The sequence below is a fragment of the Denticeps clupeoides genome, chromosome 4 (genome assembly GCF_900700375.1).
Source record: "Denticeps clupeoides chromosome 4, fDenClu1.1, whole genome shotgun sequence".
Classification (NCBI taxonomy): domain Eukaryota; kingdom Metazoa; phylum Chordata; class Actinopteri; order Clupeiformes; family Denticipitidae; genus Denticeps; species Denticeps clupeoides.
In genome coordinates this window covers 24,395,308-24,414,837 of record NC_041710.1, presented here as the reverse complement: position 1 = coordinate 24,414,837, position 19,530 = coordinate 24,395,308, and the positions used below count along the sequence as shown (strand labels likewise).

Sequence of the window (19,530 nt, the reverse complement as noted above, 5' to 3'; positions counted from 1 at the left end):
TTCATTTCACAGAAGAAGTCATAAATCCACTCTGTTTAATTTAGCCAAAAGCTTTAGAGATCATCAATGCTAATGATTGGCTCCACTAAGAATCCCTTCGAACAGCACAGACCTTTCTAATGTAAGGTTGGTGAACATCCCCTGTTATATTTGTCATGAAACATCAATATTAAGATTAAGGGGGGGAAACCCACATCATAAATGAAGGAAAATGATCCATTGGCCTTGGGTGGAGGAGGAGTGTGAAGGTGAGCTTGTCATTCATACTCCAGGGTAGGAGGCAGTGGTCTTCTGTATTTGGACATGGCTGTAGGCGGGATGTGCTGAGGTAGGTGTTGTATACTCTTGGTGAAGCTGCTTATGTTTATCACCATTCCGCTCACACCGCAGGTATTGACCCTGGGCTCAAAGCTGGCAGTGATTAAATTGAACAGCGGCCATAACTCGCCATGAAATAAAGGCCGACTCCCATGACTCAGTCTGGGTCTCTGGTGCATTGTAAAGGTACAGGGGGACGCTGTGTGAGTCAGTGGTCGCATTTATTTATTTAAAAAAATATATATCTCCCTCTACTTTTCTAATTTTCTCTCTGCCTCTAATCTTCCTCTGCCTCCATTACATTTCGCTGGCCTTTCACACCTCGTTTTTATTCAGAATTTATCTCTTTATGTTTTTTTCTCATCTTCATGTTTTTCTTGTGCACACCGCCTTCTTGAGGGGGACCTTGGCCTTCTTCTCGTCCTGCAAACCCTTTCCCTCTCGTGACATCTCTCTCAGTCTCTGACCATGAGTTATAATGAAAATATTATTACCAAACCCTCTTACTGGGAGCTACCCAGCTTTCACTTTGAGATGCCTGAAAGCAGTCTGATTAATGGGATTGTCCCCTTCACCCTTCTCTGGCGACAGCAGTCATTTGCTGTTGTAACCATCCGACCTCACACCCTCCTCGGGCAGCAAAAATTACACGTTTCCACCAGGCACGTTCTCACGGTCCTCGCCCAAAGTGAGACAGCGGGTCAGATTACTGTGAATGCCTGTAATCTGCCTGAGAGTGAAAACGGCGAGACCCGGGCACTTCTATTCTACGCGATAGCAGTGAACGACACCTTTCAGCAGTAGCACCTTGTCTGATGACTGCCCAGTCGGAATAATAGGCCTGATTGAAGTCTGACCAAATAGCTGCCCTTTTCATACATTCTCGCCATCGCCTTCATCACATCGTAAAACCGGGAAGCCTAAATCTTATTAGCTTCCTTATTCGGCATTATGCAAGTTATCATCGGAACAATATCCATCTTTTTTCAGTTATATGAGATTTTTACCCCATTCCTGGGCTGCAGAATCAGGAGCTTTTGTGGTTCATTTTGATTTGAAGATGCTAATCGCCTTCCTGAAAGTATTAAGGATACGTGGAGACTAGGAGACTGAATTTACATGAGAATTAATCATTGTTCTCTATGGAAATTTTTTCACAATTAAGAGTGTCTGATCCTTTTATTAATTAGTCACATTAAAGTTCTGCTGAAGTTCTTCTCCAAACAGTGTGGCGCACCTGTTTCAGGCCGATAAGCCCCTCCATTACCTATGTAAATCTAACTTCAGCTCTGCCATGCTGCGCAATCCCAGTTGGCAGACCCACAATGCACCTGGGCAGTGTCACAGCAACTAAGAACAAGGATTACCTCTGGAGCGTTTCGGGTGTTTTTTGTTAATTTCCTTGGAAGCCGACTGGCAAATTGACTACAGTTTGGCTTAATGGTCTCTGGTCTGCGGTGAAAGTCATGTGCATATCTCCATAATTCAGAGTTCAGAGGCTTAAACCAAATCACTCATAGTAAAAACATCTGGAACCCGAAAAAAGCATATTAATTTTATATCACTATTAACATGGCGTTTTCACAAAGATTGCTCTATTTATAGCTCATTAATGCATATAAGAGCTGGAACCATGACAAGTGCTCTGCAGAGATGTGACACCTGAACAATCACATTAATACGTTTCAACTCAAATCGATTCCACTCTGAAGGAGCTGTTCTGGTGTGACCTCATGGGCGTGTTCCCCGGGGACCATTTCTGTGGTTTTGAAAGACTGTGTGTCATCCCCTATGATGCAAAACAATGCATTTGTGTGTAACCGGGCAAGCAAATGGTCTCTCCTCACTTCCCCAGACCACCTCGCATCGCCTCAATATGCTAATGAAGGCGCGTTACTCAGCACGTTACCTCCAGGCTACTGACTGCATGCGACGAGATGAAAGGCACGTCATACAATCGCCTCAATCAAACAAAAAGGACTGATAACAAAACAGCTTTTTACTGGTAATGGAGCCAAAGCAAGATGAGTTTGTAGGGGGCAGAGTGGCTAGGTAGAGGGAGATTAGCTCAAGGGAAGGATTTTTCTTCCAAATCGCGCTGTGCTGACATACTGGCGAGCTTTAACAGTGTCGGAGCAGACGGATAATACGGATTTAATACAGGAGGTTAATTGAAACAGCGTGCAGCAGATCTAGGACCAGATACTTTCAGGATTTGTGAGTTAAATTGTTGGGTGTGTGTGGAGGTAATCTTATGCGAAATCCACCCACTTACGGCTGATTATTCCGAATTTTACTGTTTAACGTGTTCTTTCTCTCGCGTTCTCTCTCTGTCTTCAGGATACAGGAGTTGAGGGATCTCGGGGAGCTGTCACCTCATTGGGACAACCTTCGCAGAGAGGTCATCACTCGCTACGACCAGGTCATTAGGAATTACAGAGAGACGCTGTCTAAGATGGAGAAGCTAACAGGTACAGGACCTTCCCACGGAGCTCCTGGGGACGCGTAAGCGATCCTGTAAAAATGTGCATCACTGAAACACTATAAGCCCAGAGAGACCTTTTGGCTCAGATTTCCCTGTGGGGCAGGGCGGGTCAGACGGTAAACAGAAACAGATGATCGGATAGCCTTGGACAGGTGTAAATTGTCCAGGTATAGGTATTGTCTCAGGGTAACCGACACGCACACATGCTATTAACTATTAGTCAAAACTACTGGACATGTCACGTCTTGATCACCCCATACTTACAATAGTCCCAAACTGTAATAGTTTTATATTATTTATAGATTTTTCATGGGTGGGCAAATTATTCCACAGTTCCACAGTGTGTTTTTGGTTTGTTTTTACTGACCTTATGGATACCATAGTCTTTTATACAATTAAGTATCAAGGTGACACCTACACAGTCACCCATTTTTTTTTCTAGATTTATTCTAGTATATATTCTATAAATTCATATTTAGAAATAGTGTCCACATTCAAATATCTGAAAAAATATCTATTACTTCTATCTACATTCCCTTCTAGGCACATACATAAACACACACAATAGTTTTTAATGACAAAAACCGTTATCGTATTGCCACAAATGTTTTATTCAATGTACTTCTCTGGATAAGGATTTTTATGCAGAAGTTCTGCTTTTTCTCTGGAAAAATATCAGTGGTGTGAGAGTTTTAGATGAAAGTATCACAGCAGGCAGAGGGGAGCTATGAGGTGCCCCCTAGGCCATATATCAAGAAAAGCTTGCACATTCTCTACCTTTCCTCACCCATCTACATACAAATATGGTGTATGTGCAAGGTTTATAACTAGATGCGTGAGGAATATATAGTGTATGCGCGAGGTTTGTATGTAGATGCGTGAGGAATATATGGTGTGTATGTGCAAGGTTTATAACTAGATGCGTGAGGAATATATAGTGTATGCGCGAGGTTTGTATGTAGATGCGTGAGGAATATATGGTGTGTATGTGCAAGGTTTATAACTAGATGCGTGAGGAATATATGGTGTATGCGCGAGGTTTGTATGTAGATGCGTGAGAAATATATGGTGTGTGTGCAAGATTTGTATGTAAATGCATGAGGAATATAGGGTGTGTGTGTGTGTGTGTGTGTGCGTGTGTGTGAGGTTTGTATGTAGATGCGTGAGGAATATATGGTGTATGCATGAGGTTTGTATGTAGATGCGTGAGGAATATATGGTGTATGCATGAGGTTTGTATGTAGATGCGTGAGGAATATATGGTGTATGCATGAGGTTTGCATGTAGATGCGTGAGGAATATATATGGTGTATGCGTGAGGTTTGTATGTAGATGCGGGAGGAATATATGGTGTGTATGTGCAAGGTTTATAACTAGATGCGTGAGGATGCGTGAGGAATATATGGTGTGTATGTGCGAGGTTTATAACTAGATGCGTGAGGAATATATAGTGTATGCGCGAGGTTTGTATGTAGATGCGTGAGGAATACATGGTGTGTATGTGCAAGGTTTATAACTAGATGCGTGAGGAATATATGGTGTATGTGCGAGGTTTGTATGTAGATCCGGACAGATGTTGATATTTGACTATTTGTTGCAGGTGGATATGAATGCAGTTTGAGTGTTTTTCAGGTAGTGGGCTTTGTTTCACTTAATGACTAGTTGAATAATGGATGACAGCTGATTGAATCCTGAGTCTTGTGAGTATAAAGGCCAATTCGTACCCTCAGTGGTCAGAGCTCCACCGTCTCATTGGTTTACTCACTGACATCTCTTGACAGTTTGCCATATTTTTCGTAACCATGGAAACAAATTTTCTATTTCTATCAGTTTGCAGTGACATGAAGAAGACCCAAAGCAAACTTGTTTGTGCTTTTTAGCCTCTTGGATGTCAGTATCAATGTCAGTATCTACTCTGGCATTTATTTATTAACACACACACACACACACCTACAGTTATTATGCCAAAGTAATAGTTTAATTCAAAAGTTTCTGAATTAATAATTTATGCCCTAGACAGAAATTCATCTACTGGTGAATAAATTGGCCTTTGTAGATGTCATATTTGGTATTGTGGTCGAAACAATCAGTATCAATGCTCCTGTCATCTCAGATCAGTGTGGATCCTGATCACCTTGATAGATCGTGGCTGTGATTCCCTACGCCAGCTCGGCTGATGGGGCTTCGCCCAGCATTGTTCCTGCCAGTGACTGATGATGACAGGAATAGAGCGAGGGCGTATGCTGGTATAACTCCTGACTCCGGTCCAATTGGGCACCCTCTAAATTGTGCTGTAATCAAGTTTTCTGTACATCAGCGGCTGCCACCCGCTTCTCACCGTCTCCACCTGGTCCTCTCCTTCACATTATCCCTCCCACAGACGATGCTAACCACTGGGAGATGACTGTAATCCTTCAGCAGCCTGGCAACTGCAGCCTATTAATAATTGATACCTGATGTTATTAAAAATAAAAAGGTTGGGAGTGGGTAGGTGGCTTGAGAAGCTACTTTTTGGTTTGCTGCTAACATGAGTGTCATCAAGGCCAGTGCCATTGTACTCACTGTCCGTCCTCAGAGGTCAGGGTATTCAGACCTTCGGATTTGTCATTTGAAACCTCTGCATATTTTTAATTCATTTTTAATTAGAAAGTACTTGCTGTGCAACGTGCTGTAATAACTGCCTCCTCCCTCCCCTCACTCCAATCCTTTCATGAATTAATCAGATGCACTCTCATTGTTTTGTTTTGGGGGGTTTTTGGCCGTTGAGATCCATGCTAGTTCTCACACAGAACAGTAAACATTCCCCTCTGATCCTGAAGTGGACCTGAGCTGCTCGATGTGCTGAGTCATTCTGGGACATCCATGAAAATGCTGATTAACTAATCGTATACATGCTATTGGTTATTGAAAGTTTGAGCCTGGTCAGAACTCTTACTATCAGTTCCCAATTGGCATAGGAGGATTCATTTACAACATGCAGATGTACACAGATGAAATATATATTTATATATATTTATTTGATCTTATTATATCTGTCATGGGGAAGTATTCAGACTAAGATGCCACTGAGCAAAGCACCGTCCCCACCCACTGCTCCACGGGCGCCTGTCATGGCTGACCACTGCTCACCAAGGCTGATGGTTAAAAGCAGAGGACACATTTCGTAGTGTAACCGTGTTTCACAATCACTTCACTTTCACTTTTTAAAAATGGTTAGTTAAAAGTTATGAACGTTTTCTTGTGTTTTTAATGTACCAGACGTTTTGGTTTTAGCACATGCAAAGAGCGCTCTACCTCCCCCTTTCCCCTTCACTGCTGTAGGTGACACGTTGGTCATAAGAGTTTCGTCAGCAGAATTGAAGAGGTCACCTAATTATCGCTTCATGCCCAAGTACAACTGGCCCGCCGAGAGTCCTCGAAATGTGCTGCCAAATGGCCTGGAGGAGCACAGCTGGTTTCTGAAATGTGATGGCAAGTGTGTGACACAGATATGTTTGGTGGTTTTGCCGCTGCCAAGAATCCAATTTGAGGACCCACTGGTTAATAAGTGAATAATTAAGATTTTGCATGTATTTGTGGCACGTGGCAGACTCCCTTATCCGGAGCAACTAACTGTCATTAGTCACAGACTCAGTCTGCCTGGAGCCTCCCAGGGTTGAATGTCTTGCTCTTGGACACAACCTGTGACTTCAGCAGTCATCTGATTCGTAATCAGTGTGTCAGGTTTAGTTAAATTTTAAGAAAAAATGAAGTGAGTGAGAGAGACATAGCAGTAATGCACGTTTGGAAGACCAAGGTGTCTTGCGGGTACATATTTGAAATACACAAGTGTCTTCCCATGCACCTTGGCCAGATGCTGATCGGTTTAGACTTGTTTGCTGTGCCAAGCATGCCCTCAGGCAGGCTGATTGATTCCTTCGTATCGCTGTGTTCTCTGGGCTCCCACAGCTCAACCTCAGAAGCACCAGAGCTGTTAATGGGCTGCACAAGGCAGCGCTTTTTTAGCACGGTTTAATCAGCGGCCTTGTCTTGCACCTTTTAATTTCGTCCTGGTGCTGCATTATGCATGTGATTCGGCTGGATCTTGAATCAGGTTTGTGAGTACAGAGAAATACTTTGGTTGCTGAGTAACCATTATGCACCATTTCCCTTATCGTGGTGTGTGTTTGTACGTCCGGCTGCTTGTGTTGCAGGCATGCACAGTCCCTCTTGTGCCAGGGGGTCAGTATTACAGGGATTTCCTCTTCCTGCGACTGAGAACACCTGGGCAAACAGATGGGTGAACTGATGGGGCTAATTCGTCTACCACGCCTTGGTGGCCTGGCTCCATTAGCCTGAGTCCCAGGAGGCCACAGCCGGCAGTGTGACAGCCAAGTCAGGGAGCTGACGGCCCCTGTCTGTGTCTTGGTGGCACTCAAATTAGCATTAGCATCACATGGACTTCCTATTGGGAAAATTGTTCTTGTTGCATTTCCATGAAACAGGAAGTCAGATAAAGAAGAGGATGGCACTGGGAACATGAATCAACAGTGACTCACCAGATTAGTACATTTCTACAAGAATTCATATGTAAAGTGTGATTTCATAGTATATTTATCATAATTTATGATTTAAACAGAGAACCATCAGAACTTGACTGGCTGGATTCAATAAATAAGGCAAACTAGTCAACATGCAAACAGACATCCACACAGACACATTCAAACATACTAAATCTCTGTAGATTAAAATTTATACGTACAGCACCATATGAACTATTTCCCAGCCTGGGAATTGGACACCGGATCAGCATAAGAATATAAAGAGAAGTAAAGAGTCATTCATGGGGAATTTGGTGATGGAAATCAGAAACATTCCCTTAGGGACAGGTGGTGTGTCGTTCTTAGAGCTGTTGTTGTATGTTTCATGTTTCATGATCATCAATGCTCCCTTGTGAGACAAATGAGGCATTATGTTCCTCCCATGTATATTAATTAGAGGAAGATGAATATACATAAAGCCAAGCGCCTCAGAAGACATAAAAAACTGTAGTGTCTGCTGACTGAAAGTCCTGTGTTTATTTCGGGGTTCCACGTCAACCTGGCTGCTTGACATTCTTAACAACATGTACCTGGATGTCATTTTAGTGTTCTTCTGATCCAAATAGCTTTGACTAAGTACACAACACAAACTCCTCAGAACGCTTGCGTTGTTTGAACATTCCTTTAAAGGCTTAGTGTCATTTCAAAGTTTGTCGATTTCATTTGCATACTTTAGATATCAGCTGGAAAGGAGTGTGTGGAGTGACAGATAGTGATTTCCAGCTTGACTGTAAGCCACAAAGGCGCTGCTTTATCTTTCTGGGTGAATTTTAATTGGATGTTTTGTACAAAGCAGGTGGCGCAAAAAGGGGTAAAAAAAAAAAAAAAAAACACCGAAATCCTATTCTTAGCTGATTAAAGTACAAATTAGTGGAGGATTATTAGAAATAATACGATATAAAAAAATATCATGTCCATTTGGGTTGCAGTCCATCTGCTCTTTGCCATTCAGCCATTCTGAGCTCAAGGAGGTCAATCATAAATTCACACATTGGCTGTGAAACGTGGTTTATAGAGTTGAAAGTGCCTCGCCTCTGTCTCCTAAATCTGTGATTTAGATGAAGGTCTTGAGCGAGAGTTTGCCTGCCTTTTGATGTTTTATTGAACTTCTTTGTGAATTTAATTAGACCAACAAGGCACATCAGCAAAGGACTCCCTCTGTTGACAGCATCATTAGAAATATACAGAAAAATTCATCCTGTTTTCTGTTTTGTCAGAAGTACATCAGCTAATGATAATAATTGATGGTGCAGAATGTGCTTTCTGTGTCATTAGTAATCAATGATATTGAAATCATAGACTGATGTAGGCGTGTGTTGTGTTATATTGATTGCAGGTATTATTGATGGCAGAGTAACAGTTGACCTTTCTTATTTTCCAACAGGTCCACTGTTCAAGCCCAGTTGCAGCAAAGCTCAGAAGTCCCTCGAGTTCATTCCCATCAACCTGCACACCCAGAGGATGCGGGTGACGTGCCCGAGGCAAACCGGTAACAGCCCCGTCTGATCCTATGCGGCGTTACAAGTTCAAGAACCTTTCTGCTTGCATTTGTGTTCCTCTCTCTTTCTCTCTCTCTCTAACATGCTGCATTCGGTCGTTCCTCAGCACCATCTGTATTGACTGAAACAGAAGAGCTCAACGGACAGCATCTTTCTCACTTACCTTGGCATGTTGATCACTCACCCTTTCTCTTTTGGAGACTGGTAGCATGGGCCCGGCGGGCTGCCCAGGGTCAACTTTAATGCAGGCAGAGGGAAGGACAACTCGCTAATTAGGACCCCACGTGTCTCCAAAGCACAAACCACAGGAGATGGTGGCTGCTGTTTCATTAAAAGCCACTCCGCTTCCCTATTCCTATTACACATCCAGCCCAGTATGGCTGCAGCACATAATGGTGTTAAAACTGAGATGGTAAGTGCCACAGATGCAATCTGCGGTGCTCCAAACCCCTCAGGAAGGAAATCTGATTTAATGTAAGATAATGTTATGCACCTCGCTAATATTCTTGTGCCAGAAGATTACAGATCTTAGCAGAGAAAAAAAGTTTTTGCTAACTGCACTTTAAACATTTTTGGAACCTTGATCAGTTAAAATCCAATCACAGACCTGTTCTTTATTCAGTATTCAGTGAGCGGTCGAGCTCTGTAAGAGAAGGGCAATAAATCAACATGCCAATATATAAAGATGCTTTCTCTAGTGATATGTGATCAACGAAGAATTATATGGCTTAAAAATAAACCATTAAAAGGCTTATTATATAAGTAAATGTTATTATAGGGCACATTGTGTATACATTTCTTAAAACTGCAGCTATTGGCTTTGTTGTATTGGAATTTACTTCAGATTAAAGAAGTACTAAAGGTTTTAATGAGGCCTGTATTTTAAATGGCCCTGATGAATGAAGATGCCTGCACTCTTGCTTTGTGCATAAGAAAAAAGGGATTTCTTTCAAAAGAGCTCTCCTGTGTGAGCCTTGAAAAGTATCTGAAATCATCAGAACATCACTGATATGTTCCATATCTAAAGTTAGATTCATGTTCTGTGCCAGAAAAAGGAGTATAGTATTGAAGTTGTAATTTTCGGTTGAAAGGCCGTTGGACTTCTTTTACTCTCTAGTTCAGCTCCCCATTTTCTTTGAAAGGCCACGTTGTGGCCCGTGCAGACAGGTTCTCTCACATTTAGCCAAGTGGGATGGAACCTTGAGCTTTTATGAGCCAGCAAAGATGTTTCTATGTATTGATCAGAGAGAGCGCCGCTTATATGAGGAATCTTTATTTTCCTCTAACGCGATTCGCTCTGCTCAGTAACTGAGACGCACAGCTCCTGAGCAGTTAGGACATAAGGTAAAGAATTAAATGAAGGTGCATTAAAGTCTGTCCCCGACACTCATTTCGGCAGCGCCGAAGTCTGTTCCGTCTCTCTTCTAAACTGGATTCGGGGGACGGGTTAAGTATGAATTATTTCGACTCATCTTGGCCCTCCAGCAATCAATTTTTCTCCCACCGAGAGACAAGTTTCGCGGGGGCTTCTCCTGTTCTCCACTCGATTTATGGAGACGAAGGGAACCCGAGCAGATCAGCCCTAAATTGGGTTGCGTATGACTGATGCGTCTGTATTTTTTCCGCATTGGCCAATGGAGCCAATTAGCCACTTTTTTTTGTGTGTCGCTTTAGAGAGGATGAAACTACAGTAGGGGGGTGCTGGAGGCTGAGGTGGGGGCACGGCAGAAAAGAAAGACTCTCGTCATTAACGGAAAGTGGGAAAGAGCGCAGCAGGGGTCCCCGGTGCTTGCTGAGGGTGCCACGGCGACGCCGTGGCCGCCGCCGCGGCCCCGCCCGGCTCCGGCGTGCGCGCAGGAAGGCGGACCATTAATTGCTGTCAGTCGACGCGGCGCGGCCGACTCCCGCGGCGTGAAGCTGCTCATTAGCTGACCTTCTGAAGCTGCTGAGGCTGCTGAGGCTGCTGAGGCTGCCGGCGCCGGAGCAATCGGGGGTGAGGCTCAGCCGCTGCGTTCGCGTGTCTTCTCGCCTCTGTAGCCCAGCACCGGACCCACACAGAGGAGTTATTACTGACCGAGCACGTTCCAGTCACGCTGCACCGACCCCCTCAACTCATCAGACCCTAGAGAGAGGCAGGCTATTTTTAGACAGACTTTGGCTTGATTGGCAGCAGCGGAGGGGTCAGCGAAGAGCTGGTGGTCCCAGGAGACGCAGCTTGGGGTTTGTTGTTCAGCGTGGCTGTGTGTTTACGAGGCCGAGGTCTGGTTAAGCGTAACCTCTCTCTCTCTCTCGTCTGCAGACGCCTTCTACGATGTCATCACAGTGGGGGCTCCGGCAGCACACTTTCACGGCTTCAAGAGCGGTGGCCTGCAGAGACTGCTGAGCAGATATGAGAACGAGAAGAAGAGGTGGGAACAAACACACATGCCAAGATGAGACGATACAGGAATTCAAACGAGTATCCAGAAACGCACAAAGTCGCAGATGCAAGGAACAGTTGACTCTCACACACGCACACGCCATTCATCTCCAGGCCTACAGACTAGCTGGATCCCCGGTGCATCAGCCAGGCGGTCCTGCCAGAAAGTGGCATCCAGACCACGGCAGAGTGATCGACTGTGATCAGCGACACGCAGGGAATCATCCCTTCGCCCTTCACGTACCCTTGGCTTTTTTATTCCTCCCTCCCTCCCTCCCTCCCTCCACAGGTACAGTGAGAATGAGGCAGACGGGGTCATTAGTGCCGCCGCAGTCGGTTTACTCACACTGAGATTCGACTGATCCACTCTAACATCCTGCCCAGGATGACTGTTACCCTTTTACACAATGAGGGAAGGGGGCTGATTAAAGCCGAAAGGGACTGTAATGGTTGTTTGAACCGCAGAGATGCGGTGGAGGTGCATCACAGGTTGCCGTGGCAAAGTGTAAAGTGGCAGATGTGTGTGAGTGTGTGTGTTCACATGAGAATTTGTGCTCATGTTGCGAGAGATAGAGCTTTATCTTATTTATTTGTTTGTTTGTTCGCTTCCGAACAGCATCCAGACAGATGTTGCACATCCCCTAGTCACGGTGCCAAAAAGTCTCTGTCAACTTGATGCATTATGCTCGTTTAAATTTGGACTCTTTATATTAAGGAAATTACCATTTGTCTGCAAGTGCCACTCTAGATCTTATTCCTTATTCCTCTCCTTATTCCTTTCCTTCTTTAACTCCTGTAGTTGGAGAGCTTAATTAGGGGGCTGCTGTCTTCCACTGCCACCAAAGTTTTAACAAACAGCAGGTGCGGCACATAAGGGACGGCCTCGTTTTTACCTGCATTTTTACTCCTGCTAATTGGATTTGTAAGGCTAGACTTTCTGCTGTGTATGTATGGCATAGCACTAGCATTTAAACAATCTGTTTACTTACACACTATCAGAGTTCATCACATTCATACAGTACAGGCCAAAAGTTTGGACACACCTTCTCATTTAATGTGTTTTCTATATTTTCATGACCATTTACGTTGGTAGATTCTCACTGAAGGCATCAAAACTATGAATGAACACATGTGGAGTTTTGTACTTAACAAAAAGTGGAGACCTGGCCTCCACAGTCACCGGACCTGAACCCAATCGAGATGGTTTGGGGTGAGCTGGACCGCAGAGTGAAGGCAAAGGGGCCAACAAGTGCTAAACACTTCTGGGAGACTGTGGGGAAACCATTTCAGGTGCTGACCTCTTGAAGCTCATCAAGAGAATGCCAAGAATGTCCAAACAAAGGGTGTCTATTTAGAAGAAACTAGAATATAAAACATGTTTTCAGCTATTTCACCTTTTTTGTTAAGTACATAACATAATGTGTTCATTCATAGTTTTGATGCCTTCAGTGAGAATCTATCAATGTAATTGGTCATGAAAATAAAGAAAACACATTGAATTAGAAGGTGTGTCCAAACCTTTGGCCTATACTGTGTATGTGTGTGTGTGTGTGTGTGTGTGTGTGTGTGTGTATATGAGAGAGAGGGATAAAAAGGTTTGGCTTTGACTCTGACACAGGAGTGGATTTTCAGTGCCATCCTAATCCCATGACAGAATAAAATATGTTCCAGTCACTTTCCTCACCCAGAATCTCAACTCATCCCATCCCACTCCCCTGTGGTGTTTTGGGGGTAATCACAACTGCATGTATTACTACCTAAAGTCTAATTTGATCTATTATTATATATAATGGTTAGAAATTGTGTTGAAAAGTAAAAATGACTGTAATTTAGTATTGTGTGCACAAGTGTGTGCATTCAGGGGGACAAGAATGCATTCCTAGAGTCAAATCAATTACCCTACATGCTTTGTTGACTGTTCCAGGAGTACAATGGAAAGGACTATTTTAGTTCCTTGTTTGTCTTTGCTAAGGACTCACTGCAGTAGAAATTTTCTACATTTTCTGCCTTGCTGTCGAGTAAGATTCCAAAACCACTTCTGACCTGAAATCAAGTCACTTGTCTCTCATCATCAGGGGTCAAATAGATGCTTTATGTTGCTGTGAGCACATGCAGTACACTGCAATTGGGATTTTACTGATAATACTTATTAGTTCTCACTTTTCTTTGTTCTTAGTTTGAAAGGGCTTAACGGTGCACAGAAGCATAAGCATTTTTGTTGCTTGTGCCACTCATTTTAGAAGTATGTTGTGAAATGTGTGACAGTTTTACTCTTGGCAGTGGAAGCCCAGCTGTCCTTCACACGCTCAGGATGCCATAGCACATTCACATGAACTTGTTCTGCCCCGTATCTCACCTTCCTGCTGGGGTCTTTTGTAGAACTGTGTTTGATTAAAAATGAACAATTGACAAGACGCGAAACATGGCCATTCAGCCCAATATTAAATCATCAAAGGGACGGTGGTAGAAAGGGGCTGGGAAGAGGGGGTTGTTGAGGCTGCATTGAGAGAAAATGTGATAGTGAGAGGGCAATAAAAGGCCCATCCGTCTTTGTTCCTGCAACATTGTGAGCCACAGAGGGGGATAAGATGAGCAGGGAGCTCTTCACAGATCCATTATGTCAGGGGTACCAGGGTCGCTCTGTGTAATATGCAGAAGCAATGGTGAAGCAGGCAGCTGGCAAAGAATGACCAATCAATAGCCTGCATTCGGGCTCCCAGAAGCCTTCTGCCCCACCTTGTGATTGACTATGAATTTTTCATTAAAGCGTGTATCTCTTTTTCTTAACAAGGTCTTATTTTCCCTGCAGTTGTTTCTACTGGTTCCTCCACATAGGACAATATGATGGAGTTGTACTCACATAATTTGTGTGTCCTTAGATCTGGACTTGCCTGTGTTATTGATTTTTTACAAATGGGTGTGTTTGTGTAAAGGGTGTCTATAGAGAGCAGTCACAGCCTGTAACAGTGTGAAGGTTGCCCCAACCATAAGGTCATGTGCACGTGTGTGTGTCCTTACTAATAGAGTAGTACATGGGCAAACACAGATGCTCACATTCTCCTCAAGGTCAAACAGCATCTGCCTTGAGGGAGCATCTTCGTGGGAAGTCCATATTATATATTTGGTTGAGTTTTAGAATCACAGTAAATTATTGTTTTATACATTATTTTACATGTGCTATTTTATATACACTATCAACAAAAACTGTATATCTGGGAATGTGTCCTGTGGTTGCCTGGAAATCAAAGATTGATGGCAGTCACGCTGCACAGTTGTAGGACGCAGGTGCAGGCGTCCTTTTTAACAGCAAAACTGAAAATGAAGGGGAGGGGCACATGACCTGCAACCTACACCGTACCCCTACACTCAGAATATGCAGGTTTAGAGTAAGGGTAGGTTGTCCTCAGACTTGAGGACAGACGGCATGTTGTATATGAACTCAATGTATAGAAATGTAACACTGTGTGTGTGTGTGTGGTTGTGTGTGTGGTTGTGTGTGAATCTTCTGTGCTTAACACTGTCGCCCTACTTCTCTGTTCTTGTGGAATTAGTTCTGAATGTTTAGAATGCTTTACAAGCTTTTATTTTAAAGAAAGGATTATTTTCTAAGTAAGGATTAGCACTCAGGCATTACTAAAGCGGCCTCTGCAAAGCTCCATTTTATTCTCTTTACTGTTTTTCACAGCCTCTGTGCCACACTCAACCCCCAGCTGGTTGGAGACCAGTACTTCATGGTCTGTCACAGCCTTGCCAGTGTGATCAGGCCCTAGCTGGCCCTGGATCAGTTGGCACCATGCTGTTCCTCAGCTCGCTTCTTTACGCCCTTCTTACTTCTACTTCCCCCTCTCTCGACTGCACTATTAATTAGAGACACGCTGGAGGCCGATGCCTAATTTCACCGCCAGGCCCACCGCTTTCCCTTCCCCTCATTACTGTCATAAACCATTCCCATCCATCACGTTCACCACTAATACACACGGCTGCTTCTGGGGGGAGTCTGGAGCAACATGGAGGCTTGACTTTCACAATTTCTTGGGACACCAAGGGCGGGTGTCTTCTCTCTAAAGGAGAAAACAACAAGGAAAGTACATTGCCTCCGATTGGCAGCTGTGCAAAAATATGGCCACAAACATGGGCCACAAGGTTCGGACTCTAATTGATTTGTAAAGCCTCCTGCTCCTTGTTTGATGGAGCAATATCAGGTTGAGTGGGTCAGATGTCTGTTTTAATGTCGACTGTGTGGAGTGATTTGTTTGCGCCAGCTTGTTTTTGATCCCCCGACTTGCTGTTTTTCATGCATTTTGCCTCCAAGGAGGCTATTAGATAGACAGCCGTGCTGATAAAGCAATTAAGACCCCCTCCACTAACAAGATGTGGTTCAAATCCTCGCTCTCTCCTGTGGCATCAGGTGCTTTGCCGCACAGAGTCATTATCCGCGGCTGTGTCGTAGAAGTATTGTTCGTCACTGGGCTTCAGCATCCAAAAAACAATTTCCTAGAAGTATCATGCCGAGCGGGCAGGATTTCTATTCCCTTTTCTGCGTCATCAGAACATGAGCAGGAGAACAGCGGCAGCCAACAGAGCACATTCACAACCGGTGCTGCCAACCAGCTTGCCAGATTAATTATAAGACCCTGATTATAAGTCTCCTTGTGTTGGCATCTTCCACAGTGGCATGTTGCCTTTTTGGTATTGATACCCGATTGGTGTTTGGACATTGCAGACGGTGCAGCTGGATCATTAAAACATGTGGATCTGATTACATTTCCTTTTTTTTATTATTATTAAAATGTCTTGGATCCCCTTTATGTTTTCACACCCTTAAGCAATTTTAAAATCCAGTCATTCTGTGCTGCGATGGTCTGGCAGTTGTGGCCTGTAGGTGTGAAAATAAATCTGGCAAGCATGTTTTTAGTATGCCTGTCCTCGCTTTTAGTTAAGGCTTTGATTGGCGCTGAGGAGCAGTGGGTGGCGGTCCTCCCGGGAGCTAATTAGACTAATGATAAGGCCAGCGCTTCTCAGGCTAACCCGGGTGGCAATGACGGACATTTACAGACACCCTTCCTTTCTCGCCTGTTCCTCTGTATCGCGTGGCTTCGCTGGCAACTGCTGAAGTTAAGGGGAAGGTCTGGCCTGTTGTCACTTATCTGATGACAGCAACCCATAATCAAAGCTCCTCAGACTGCCACGGACTGGACCCACTGCACCAGCTTTGTTTTCAGTCAATTACGTACGAGGATGTGACTGCAGGCTGTGGCCCAGTTAGAGAGTTAGGCTGGCCTCTATCTGTGCCTGTTTGAAAGTCTTTTGCAAACTTTAGTCAATCAGAGCGAATTATCTGAGAAGGCCAGTGTGCTGACCGTAATCTGATAATTAGTCTTTGATTGCCTTTTGTATTGTTTTTTTTGTCTGGAGACATATCAAGAACTATAAACCACTTACTGTATCTTTATCTATTTTTTTCTAGATGGTCAGTAACACAGTTGACACATAAAAGTGTGTATGTGTATCTGTGCTGTCATCCTGACATTTTTTCAATAAATTATGATTTTTTTTATTTTTCTTATTTAACTCGTTACAATCACGACAGACATGACCGGGGGACAGTGGAAAAAGGAGAGAGAAAAAGACAAGTTGGGCAGACAGTCGAAATATAGAGGAGGGAGAGGTTGAAGGAGAAAAGAAGGGGGTTTTGAGAAGGACAGGGAGCGAACACTGACCATCTGCTTCTGTTCCTGCTTAAACAGGCAAAAAAGAAACAGCAGAAAAGCATAGCAACAAGCAACATCTGTATAAATCACAGTAAATCATGAATATTAAATGTTATTTAACTGCACAGTACTAATAATACAAGACATGTTCAGCTGTTTCAGATGATGTGTCTGTGAGTATTTATTTGTGCACCTCTAGTGTAGCCCTGAGTGCACACCTGTGTGTGTGAATGCACCCGTGGCCACAAGGTTTCTCCATGCAAGTGCTAAATAATGTTTGTGGGGAGTCCTAAGACGGTCATCGCAGGAATAATTGCAGCCCCCACCTAGAAATTGCCAGAGGAGAACCCCAGAGGGGGTAGGGGGTACCCTAGGGGGGGACGCGGCGGTGGACCTGCAGGCTCCACCGGGTGCCAGACGCAGGTAATGGGCCCAGCGACCCAGAGATCCAAGGACACCACCCCCTGCCAGGGACCTAACAGACCCAGAAGGGCCAGGACCCCGGGAGTGAGCCAGTCTACCACTGGGCAGCCAGCCACTGAGAACCACCAACACACTGGTGGTCGGGGGCCTCATCCACCAGCAGGGAATGTTGAGGGGGGCAGTTGGCTTCCACCCCTGGACCCAACCTGCCACATAGTCATAGACAAGCAGGCACCCACAAACATAAACACACATTCCTACCCTCATACACACATATGCAGATATTCACACATTCACCCAAAATGGAGACACACAAAAATAAACGCAGTTATTCACACTCCTCATACTTACTCTAATATCTCAGATCCAAGGATCACAGCCCACAGAAGGGCAGTCTACCCCACACCCAGGAGACTGTCTCCTTTCATGCTGGGGGTGGAAGCAAGACCACCCAGTAGCAGCAAGAAAGCCCACCAGCCCAGACCCCTGACCAGGTGCAAACAGGGAGCGAGGGTGTTAGAAGACCCCATGCCTCCCCTCGCCCGCTTAAATGTGCAGGTGAAAGTGAAGTGATTGTCACATGTGATACACAGCAGCACAGCACACGGTGCACACAGTGAAATTTGTCCTCTGCATTTAACCCATCACCCCGAGTGAGCAGTGGGCAGCCATGACAGGGGAGCAGTGTGTGGGGACGGTGCACTGTGGCGGATCAGGATTCGAACCGGCAACCTTCTGATTACGGGGCCACTTCCTTAACCGCTTGGCCACCACTGCCCCACAGGTGGCCACAAGGGGACAAAAGAGGAATACCTCCCCTCCACACCAGCCACACAACTGCATCTTAAGCCCTAATTTGTATGTTGGTATGACTGAGTGGGAAGGGGAGGCATTTAGGGACTGGGAGGAAAGGATCAGGGGCAAGGTTGACCCTGATGGGCAATCCCCACTCTAGGCCCACCCACACTGGGGTCCATGGTGGCGGAACTACCAGTCCCCGTTGAGCCCAGGTCCTACGGGACCCATCACAAAAGAAAAACTAGACCAACCTCAACATTCAGTCAACTCCCAGACTACATAAGACATTAAGACACCTGGGTTGGGTCCATCCTCCACCCATGATTGATCCCCCCCCCGCCTGGAGAGTGAATGTGTAACCTCCCTGCTGACTAAAGTGGCATAGCCACCAGGTCTGTAACCTATATTCACCAACACAGGACCCCCCCAGCAGCACTGCAAGCAACTGCTGGTACAACCCCCCACCCCTTACACAAGCCGCCAGATCCCCACTCCTACGGAAACCCCAGATGCCCCTGACTAGAAATTGACGTCTAAGTTGATCCTCCTCCCATTTAGCAATAGGACAGTAATTTGGGAGTTTTTAGATTTTTTTTGTTTCTTTAGGAACTGCACCAGAATTACTAGGATTTAACATGTTGATATTCTACGAATCTATTCTTGTTAATGCTATATTGTTAAACTAGGATGTTGAATGGAATGACGTATTTTCCTTGAATACACCAAATGGGTGTGTGTTTGCATGGGATTTGTGACAACCCAGTCATTATTAGAAACTCCCACATTGCTGTCAGAGTTGAGGTGATATGTGTTTTTGATGATTGAGCTAATGAATGGTATGTCAGAAATATCTATATTGTTGTATAGGACCTGTTTTGCGTCCATCCGAGGTTCATCTATGTGGGTAGGTTTTAACTACCCTGCAACGTGCTGTTGCCTGTTGGCTTTGAAATAGTAATAAAACTTAGGTAGGTCTAAAAGTTTGTTAGTGCTTTTTTGCAGCGTTTTTATGCTAATACAGGGTGGTTTATCTTTCCAAAGCAATTTACAAATGGAGGAGTCTAGCGACCTAAACCAGTCAGATGATGGTTTGCTTGGGATCATTGCAAATATTTAGTTAATTCTTGTAAAACAGTTGTTTTATTGAGACAACCTTTCCCATGAGTGATATGGGTAGCGATTTCCATCTGGCCAGATAATCTTGTACCTTCTTTAAAAGTGGAATGTGGTTTAATTTAATTATGTAAACCATTTATAATTTTTTATATATCCAGATTGTAGTGGGATGGAAGACGAA

At 44.4% G+C, this 19,530-nt stretch overlaps 1 protein-coding gene across 7 annotated transcripts in view; it reads left to right on the top strand.

The window, feature by feature from the left end:
- The window catches only part of inpp4b (inositol polyphosphate-4-phosphatase type II B), a 200,114-nt gene that overhangs the window by 154,742 nt on the left and 25,842 nt on the right, over positions 1-19,530 (top strand). For all 7 annotated transcript variants that reach the window (XM_028976621.1, XM_028976619.1, XM_028976618.1 and 4 more), the window contains 3 exons: positions 2,659-2,789; positions 8,768-8,872; positions 11,182-11,290. In XM_028976621.1, coding sequence (XP_028832454.1) covers positions 2,659-2,789; positions 8,768-8,872; positions 11,182-11,290 — 345 coding nt within the window. The remainder of the gene's footprint in view (positions 1-2,658; positions 2,790-8,767; positions 8,873-11,181; positions 11,291-19,530) is intronic.